This window comes from Hylaeus anthracinus, unplaced genomic scaffold (assembly GCF_026225885.1).
Source record: "Hylaeus anthracinus isolate JK02 unplaced genomic scaffold, UHH_iyHylAnth1.0_haploid 27245, whole genome shotgun sequence".
Lineage (NCBI taxonomy): Eukaryota > Metazoa > Arthropoda > Insecta > Hymenoptera > Colletidae > Hylaeus > Hylaeus anthracinus.
This window is the reverse complement of record NW_026535058.1, coordinates 24,034-32,840: the sequence shown is the minus strand read 5'-3', so window position 1 is coordinate 32,840 and position 8,807 is coordinate 24,034. Positions and strand designations below refer to the sequence as shown.

The following is an 8,807-nucleotide window of genomic DNA, read 5'->3' as shown; positions in this document are numbered from 1 at the left end:
ATTCATTGCATCCGTAATGTATGGTTCGTTGCTCTTTTAATCGACCAAGTAGATAACACGCGACTTGCACTACGAAAGAACGAACAACTTTCAACAATTTATATTTGATCGAATCGATCGAGATGAGATTTTTTAATTAAATTCAAATAACGCTATCGTTGACTTTTATTTGTTTGAATTGTAAAGGGAAATTCGTTCCATAAGTTTTGTTTTCCAAATACAGATAATAGTCGAATAGTCAGATTAGTAGAAAAAGTGTAAAATAATTCAATAATATTCTGAATCATTTTTTGCTTTATGTATAATTTATACATAATAATACATATCTAATTATTGAAATAAACGTGTTTGCTAGAGTTTCCAAAGCAACACTGATATTTATAGTCTTACAAACAATTTTATCAATTGCAACGTATCGACCCATTGTCCTAGGGTCCACTTCGGGATTAATCTGTATAAAGTGAAAATATATCCAGTTACGGTACAAATAGGGTACTATATCATTTGAATTCTAATTACGGATCATAGGTACATAATGGTGGCGCCCCCATTATTCGAATAAATTTCACCTTTTTCGCAATGTCTATCTTACTTTGGCTTATTTCTTCGTTAAAAATCGCTTATACTATTTTTTCAATGTACGCATGAAAGAAAAAGAATTCCACTTAAATTTCGTCGTGTTATCAATGAAACGTGTTTCCACGCTTCCATTTTTGGAGTCTTCGGACATTCCCCACGGAGACATGCTGGTACGATGCTCGTAAGTCGACGAAGCATATCCAATGTCGAGCATAAATATTCGCACGGAACAGTTGTCCAAACGAAACTAGTTACAGATGTGATAGAAATCATTGCAAACATTTGATTTCCATCCGAATACAATTTTCCTAAACCTCGGCATATTTAATAGATTCTGAAGTTTAGAATGTATTAGAGTATTCTAAAACATATTGCACATCTGGAATCTTAATTCTAGTTTTCATTTTTAATTCATGCAGCAGTTTCTTAACCAAGTTAGAAGAAGAAATTTTATTATATGAAATGTAAAAATGATTCGTTGAGTAAGTTTGTTCCACAAACTCGTTCAAATGACATTTATTAACTGACTGCTGCAACAAAATCTATCTTCAAGCATGATTTATGGATCTTCTTCTATCGTTCTGAGAAAGCAATTGCATTCCTCTGCAAGACCATGCTGGTTCTTCGGATGCAAAAAACTGCGCACATCCACGTCTGATGACGTCATTATTGTTGAATCATCACCTACTCGAAAGGCGTGCAAATTGCCCAGAAAAGGTGATCCGAAGTCTGGACTGGGTGAATCGTGCGGTGTTTGACAAGAAAATTTTAGTTTCGAAATCAAATATTTGCAACGATTTTGTTCCTATCTCCAACTGATTTTATCTCGACGATCGACCTCGTATAAAAATATGCATTCGACGCTGTGCGTGAAAGGGAACAAAGAATTTATCAGAGACAAAATAAAAATGGAGGGAGATCCCTTTTCCGCGGTTTTCCGGTTTGCTGTTATCGGCGCGAGGTGCACACGGAACCAGGGAACGGGAACACGGGAATAGGGACCGGGAAACAACTTCCTCTACTTCCTGCTGCGATTCTGTTTCACGCGCGCTTCCGGCCGTCCCCCCCGCGCGCTTCTGTTTCTACGTCGAGCGAGAGTGAAAAAAAAATGGAAAATACGCGGTTTTCGAGTATATTACGTGAAAGTATCGAGCGACGACGAAGAAGAAGGAAAACAAAAAAAAAATATAAAAAGCAGAAACAGTCACACAAGACGAGAAAGAGAAAAGAGAGAGAGAGAGAGAAAGAAAGAACGGATGTTTCGATTCGCAAGAGCGCAATAAAAGCGAAGGATGAATATGAGACGTTCTCTTACGAGTGGAAAGAGTTTATAAGCGGATGGATTGATTTTACGACGAGCGACCTACGATGTACATGTGCGATATATTAGTCTAATTGTAAGAGCCAGTGACGATTCTACTTACGTCATTTCGAAATGAAAATAAACCCTTTTTTTTTTATGGAAGTATAACCGACGACCACGAAGCAGCCACTCGTTAGAATAACGTCGTATGTTTAGAAGATACGAAACAAAAATAAAATTACGTCTACGATTGATTTTGAAAAAATCATAGAACAAATTGGATAATTTGTTAAAGTCTAAATATATTTCTTTGTCTAAGAAAAATCAATGAAAAATCAATGCGCGTTAAAATCCAAACGAACTTCTTAGCCAATCTAAAAGTATACATTCAACTTACGCTATGTATATTTTACGTACGTTTTCTAGTTATCACAATTTCGTCGAAAAAGTGTTACCTTCGGTTAAAAGTGACGCGATTAAAATCGTCACCGGCTCTCCGACTATATTACGTTTTCTTTTATTTTCGATGACGACTGCTGCTTGACGATTTATCGATACGACGACTATATGGCGACTATATGCGAGAGCGTAGACGGTGTATGTATAAAATGTATTTTAAGCGTGGACAAGAAAAAAGAAAAAACAAATCAATTTACACTTACAGTTTGCTGTAAACGAGAGTAACAATACTGACGTGGGTTGTGCACGAGGAAATGAAACGTACACAAACGTACGTTCGGTGGGGCGGGCCATGGGCCAATGGAGAATCGGATCGAGCCGCGATCGCGTTTAACCGCGTGGAAAACGAATTTTTCATCCCACGCCTTGTTCTTTTTCCTCCCGTTTTTCATCGTCCTCTGCGTGCACGCGGTTTATCCCGTTGTGTCGCCGCCGATCGATCGAATTCCGTCGTTTTTGCACCTTTAACGAAGGCTTTTTAACGAAACACCCAACTCTGCTTTCGAAAATTGTTTCACGCTTTTGTTCGTACTTTACCGATCGGTAACCTGTTAACCCTTTAGCTTACGACGATGCGCGAGACACGCGATAAAGGAATTCGATTCGAACATGAAAAGGGATTTTATACTTAACTACGACACGCGCGGTCCCAGAGAAAATCGTAGGTCAAGGGGTTAATCTGCTTCTTTTGCCGAGACAGCCAATAATTTGTTATCTATTATTGGGATAACGTTTAAACCTTTTTGACAATAAGCATTGTACCTTCGAAGAATACCAATTTGACGAATTTGTTAAAGTTTAGGAAAGGGCTTATAAAAAACAAAATGGGGCTCGGGAGCTTCGTACTTTAACATACCAAAATGAGTAAGAGCATCTGTTTAAACAAGAATGATAAATTATTGAATATAAGGACACGAAATGAATTTTTACATCCAATACATAGACGGGAAGTGTCATGATTTTTATTTTAAACATTAGAAAAGAAACGACGACATTTCCCATTACATTTACTACGACCTTCGATTCGATATAGAATATTTATCTGGAATTATCAATTTGGAAAATATTAATTAGACACTAGAATCTAACACTGCATCCATTGAAAAAAAGAGTGATACAAAAGAACGCTTCAATTTGATACTTCGTTAAAAAATGGTCAAAGATATTCCAAATAATGTGAAAAATCCCAGAAGGTGAGAATACGGGTTCCCTTGCAAATGAAAAAAAAAGAAGAAAAAAAAGAAAAAAAAGAAAGTGCACGCAGAGAGAAGTGGAAGAAAAAGAATCCACAGGCGAACGAATAGGCGTAAGAAAACGAAACAAGGAGTGCCAAATCATCCGTGACTTCCGTCCCACTTGGGCAATAACGAGTACACAAACATGGCGAGAGTGCGAACGTTGCCACATGTCCTCCAATAATCGTAAGAATTCTTAATCTGTCCTCTGCGTCGATTCTTTTTCGTGTACCGTGGACGAGGAACGAACGTTGGTTGCGAAAATGCTCACGCATCCATTACTTTTTTCGCCAAGGTTCGTTGCTCGTCGCGTGCAGCGACAAAACGTACGAAACGAACAAATAATTCAGCAGCCATCCAAAGGAAGAGAATAAGTCGCGAGCATATTCGAGCGACGCTTCACGATAAACCGGTGCTGTTCACGGGCCGACACAGGCAAAATTCTTATTTAGATATAAATTGTGAATAACGAATAAAAGTTACGTAATTATCTATCGGTTGCTCGTCGAATAAACATTATTATTTCGATCATAGAGTGAAATGTTTCGCGATAAATAAATTGAACCATTCGATAGGATAAACGTCGATCGATATTTATTCGTTATGTATTACTCGAATAAACTTTTGCTCATCTTTGATCACGGGTGGATCCCCTTGCGCAGCTTTATTCCCCCCTGTACGTGATGTATTGTGTTTGTGTGTATGTGTATGTGTGTTTGCGTGTGCGTGTGCACGCATAACGTAACGCGACGATTAACTTAGCGTTCATGTATATAATAATGGGAAACAGAATGAGAGAAGCTTCGTAAGTTTATCGTGAACAGCGCTGCAATAAACGATCGTCCCTCGAGCGATCGATGTAAATAATGATCTATTCGGATCAAATAATTTCGACACTCGCAATCAGTGCCTGTCGTTTCGTCGACGAGAACGCGTTACCAACGAACGAGATACAAAAAAAAAAAATTAGATACGAACGATCCACAGTCCTTGCCAACGGACGAACCGATTAAATAAATGAAAACGAACTCGCATCCGATTCTCCATATTGTGGACGCTTTCACAAAAAACACGACAAATCGGCCGCGATTACAGTTCTGACGGCGATTTATTAAAAAAAAAAAAAAAAAGAAATAAAAAAAAGAATAATATTTATTCCAACGACTTGCCAGTTTCGTTGCACGGTACATTACGAAGTAAGTTCGAGAGAGAATGAAAATCATACGCGAAAAGAAAGAAAGCAAATCGATAATACGAAAAGAGATCTATAGATTTACGGATTGATGGATGAGTTGCATAGCTGTTTGAGAAGTTTCACGAAATATCGATGTATATATTTTAAGTTTGTATTATAATGCCCCCACTTAATTTGTATGAAATGAAGAATTTCAAACATTAAAATGATGACAAAAACCTCGGTCTGTTGCCATTTATCCGCCTCTACACTTTTTACAATATTCTGTATATGTCATAATCCACTAATCTACTTACATAAGTAATAGTGATCGATGAAGAAGCATCGCCAACACATACGTGCACATGGCTAAGCTTACGAAGGTCTTATTGTTTAAATTTCCCCTGGATGTGGTTTAGAAGTATCGCGGTATCAAGTATTCAGATTAACTTATATGCACTGTATTTTCTCGAAACAGAGACAAGGTCTTCGATCGCATAAACAAATTTTAATTGAATGATTAAGACTGTTGCGATAAACATACGGAACACTCGTCAGGTCGAGCGACCAGCCGTTGGGGATTTAAATATCGAGTTTCTCTGAGAGTATTCTTTTGTAATCATGTTGGAAGAAATAGATTTTTTCGTTGAACAACTTTTCGACTCGTCCGATTCAGACGTAATTCGTGTATAAGTAGACTGCGGACTTTTATGCATTTATAGAAAATATGAAGCTACAAAATGCACACACTATGCAAGAATATAAAAAAAAAAACATTGAAAGTAAAATTCATGTAATAAGTAATACGAATACTGCCGTATTTCATTTCATTTTAATCAAGAAAATCTCGTCAATCTAAATCTCAGGAAGTTAGAATGAGATATATGAATGTTTTTAGTTTGGATATTACAAATCTGCCGTCTAACTCCGTATCCCTCATTTTGAGCAAGTCTAAAATTCAACATTTAATTAAAAGAATACTTCGTTAAGACGTGTAATTGGTATTCCTGGTTTAAAAAGATTTTTAAATTATTTATTAGCCTGTTATTCGCTGTTCAACAGCTAGTTACCTCTGTCACCGCCTTTTCGGGCTATATGTAAAGATGTGCTCATTTTTTGAAGATCGTTGACCCATTTTTTTTACACAAGTCGCCTCTGCAACGATAATATTCAAAGGGGAGACGTCGAGTATTGGGAAGAGAGGTGGACGTCTGGTCTTGTTTTTTTTTCTGTTCTTTCAACACTGCAACTGCACATCTGACGACGGGTGGAGGACTATGCGCAGTGCAGTATCACATGTCGATGTCGCTGCGCATGCACCTACCGGTTCGAAAGACATGGCAGGTGTTGCGGTTGCCTCTTATTGTTGACTATCTTTGATAAATAAACGGTTACTTGGGAGCCCCTCGAAGGACAATGATAACGGGTACATTACATAATAATTCGTGAAAATTTCTTTTGAATAACCTCACTTCGAAGCCCACTGTAAAAATGTCGAGTACGCAAGAAGCAGAGGTAAGAATTTGTAAATTTTCAGCCTGGTTTTGAATATGTTTTATATTTTAAACAATGTCAACGTTATTTTCCCAATACTACACAGATTATTCGAGAATTGAAACACAAATCAACTTAGAACTCCAATGCATGTTCTATCGGTTAATTGATACTTTGCATGCTGAGCTTGAAATTATAGAATGTAAAACGAAAAATATAGTATTTTTTTCTTCTTACATTAGTATGGTTTCATTGAAGGTTCAAAGCCTCAAGGAAAGGGGAAATGCATGCGTGAAAGGACAGAAATACGAAGAGGCTATGTTTCATTACACGCATGCGATCAAAATTGATCCACAAAATTATTCTTTGTATAGTAATCGATCGTTTACCTTTCTAAAATTGCAACAATACCATTTGGCAATGGAAGACGCTTTAATGACAATTCAATTGAAACCTGACTGGACCAAGGTAGATACATACTTTTGCCAATGTTCAATGTGTAGACGCAAACCTGAAGTAATGTCTGCGATGTGTAAATGCACAGTGTATGCAATGTTTCATGGAGATCAATTTTGTCACAGGGTTATTTTAGGAAAGGTGAAATAGAATCCCAAACATTTCGCTTTAGCGAAGCACTTCAATCTTACAACAAAGCATTATCTCTTCAACCAAACGAACCAACTATTTTAGAAGCAATGAACAGAGTATCCAGAATGTTGATTAAAGATAAACGAGGTATTATCTGTGTAGAGTTGAAACAAGTCTATTGAAAATGTTTACTGTTGTAACTTTGATATATTATTTTATAGCTGATCAACAAATACCTTGGCTTGGAGCTGGTGTTGGTATTATACTTGGAGTAATAGTTGTAATTGCTGATTACGTCTTTACAAATAAACCTACATTAACGGTAGATATACTACATTGATATTTGCAAAAATTGAAAATTATATCTTTTCTACAACAATTGTTTTTTTTTTTTTTATCGAATATAGCATCCCCTTTTGATGGCCTTGTTAACAATGTCTATAGCAATGCTAGGTTTTGGTATTGCAAAAGGATTTCGCTATTTTGTAAAGTGTCAAAGAAAATCACTTTTGGATCCACCTGTAGATCTGTTTGGTGAAACTAAAGAAGAACTTGATGATGTTGATGCTGAAATGAGTAGTGAAAAGGAGAAACATCCAAAGTACAGTAAAGCGCAAGCGCGACAAAGATTCAAGAAAGGAAAATCATAGTGTGTTTTGATACTAATTATATATATATGCATTTCTATGTAAATTTAAAATTTAAAATTCATACACTTTTTAACATCTCAGGAAAACTGAATGTCTACGACCAGTTATTACATTGGCAGAAGAATATATACACACTGTTTACACTTTATACCTAAGTTATTGTTAAATAATATTAAAATATTGAGAATGCGTGACAGACTTTCCGCGCTTCTTTATATTTTATGTTGAAAAATTCATATGGCAAACCAAACATGCTAGTTAATAATTAAGTCAATCTATTCCAAATACAACTATATTTCAAACTGTTTGAGATATATCATAGGAGATAAGGCTGCAATGAAAATATAATTGTCAGTTATTTAGTACAAATATTTCTAAAATCCAAATTGGAAGAAAAAAAAAATCTGCTTATTATATGAATTGCAACCATATTTAATGATATACAATGGCAACAAATTTGACGTTAACATTTTTACATCCATATATATATACTGTAGGATTGAATAATACGAAGATTATTCTATATCATATACAACGAATTATCTTGTTCTTAAATTCGAAAATTCTGCACTTACGAAACATAATAAACACAAACAAACGAACTAATCATAATTAAATATTCGAGAGTTGTTTAACCCCCTACTTAACACTTTAACTGTTGGGAAAAAATTATGTTTGTTACGCGGGCTTAATGTCCGTCAATAAAACGCATGTAACAGTCGAAGTGTTAAACATTATACTAAACAACGACACAACGGAATATACGATTACATATAGGATGAAGTATGTTATTTGAATTTTAAAACTAATATACTAGATACATCACCCCTCTGCTAAAATATGAATAATCACGAATATAGAATCAAGAATTTCAAATTTTTTCATATACACTTTGTTTACTGAGCTGTATTGATCTTTCCTCGCTTAAGGGAAACTAGAAATCCTAATGTCAATATAAGAATTTTCAATATTGCAAATTCATATACATATACGTCGCTACATTACTTCTATAAGTACATCTTCATAGTAATATACAGAGTAGATTATTTATAAGCAAATTATACGTACGTATAGAACTTTACAGATTTAATAGTGTTGTATAGAGACATATATATATATTTAACTATCTGTTTTGTTGAACTGTTATGTAGATTCACTTATCATACTATGTCGAATACTTTAACTGTTCTGAATCATCCGAGATATTTACACGAGAGCACTAACGTTTTTCATATAAAATTTTCATAAGTCCACACTTCTAAAAATTATAACGTTTCAAACTATTCACTCAAATTTATTAGCAACGATCTTTATTTAATGGACGC

At 35.4% G+C, this 8,807-nt stretch overlaps 1 protein-coding gene and 1 long non-coding RNA gene across 3 annotated transcripts; one reads left to right on the top strand and one right to left on the bottom strand.

Annotated features, from left to right (window-relative positions):
- Positions 1-4,697: 4,697 nt before the first annotated feature.
- LOC128893206 (uncharacterized) lies at positions 4,698-5,952 on the bottom strand. Its single transcript, XR_008461269.1, has 2 exons — positions 5,821-5,952; positions 4,698-5,757 (listed from the first exon to the last, which is right to left on the bottom strand). It is a non-coding gene; the product is annotated as an uncharacterized LOC128893206 (long non-coding RNA).
- A 113-nt stretch (positions 5,953-6,065) lies between these two features.
- LOC128893205 (stress-induced-phosphoprotein 1-like) lies at positions 6,066-7,924 on the top strand. Of its 2 annotated transcripts, none has more exons than XM_054154037.1 (5): positions 6,066-6,265; positions 6,487-6,712; positions 6,826-6,979; positions 7,054-7,154; positions 7,240-7,924. In XM_054154037.1, the coding sequence occupies exons 2-5, from the start codon at positions 6,488-6,490 to the stop codon at positions 7,480-7,482; spliced, it is 723 nt and encodes a 240-aa protein (XP_054010012.1). In that variant the 5' UTR covers positions 6,066-6,265; position 6,487; the 3' UTR covers positions 7,483-7,924. The 2 variants fall into 2 exon arrangements, with proteins under 2 accessions (XP_054010012.1, XP_054010011.1); XM_054154036.1 differs by having other exon boundaries at positions 6,073-6,265; positions 6,503-6,712.
- Positions 7,925-8,807: the final 883 nt, after the last annotated feature.

Bases quoted from the DNA above. Each gene is read 5' to 3' on its own strand.
- LOC128893205 (XM_054154036.1), top strand. From the start codon at position 6,242: ATGTCGAGTACGCAAGAAGCAGAG. The intron at 6,713-6,825 runs GTAGATACATAC...ATTTTGTCACAG, and splicing joins TGAAACCTGACTGGACCAAG to GGTTATTTTAGGAAAGGTGA. The intron at 6,980-7,053 runs GTATTATCTGTG...ATTATTTTATAG, and splicing joins GTTGATTAAAGATAAACGAG to CTGATCAACAAATACCTTGG.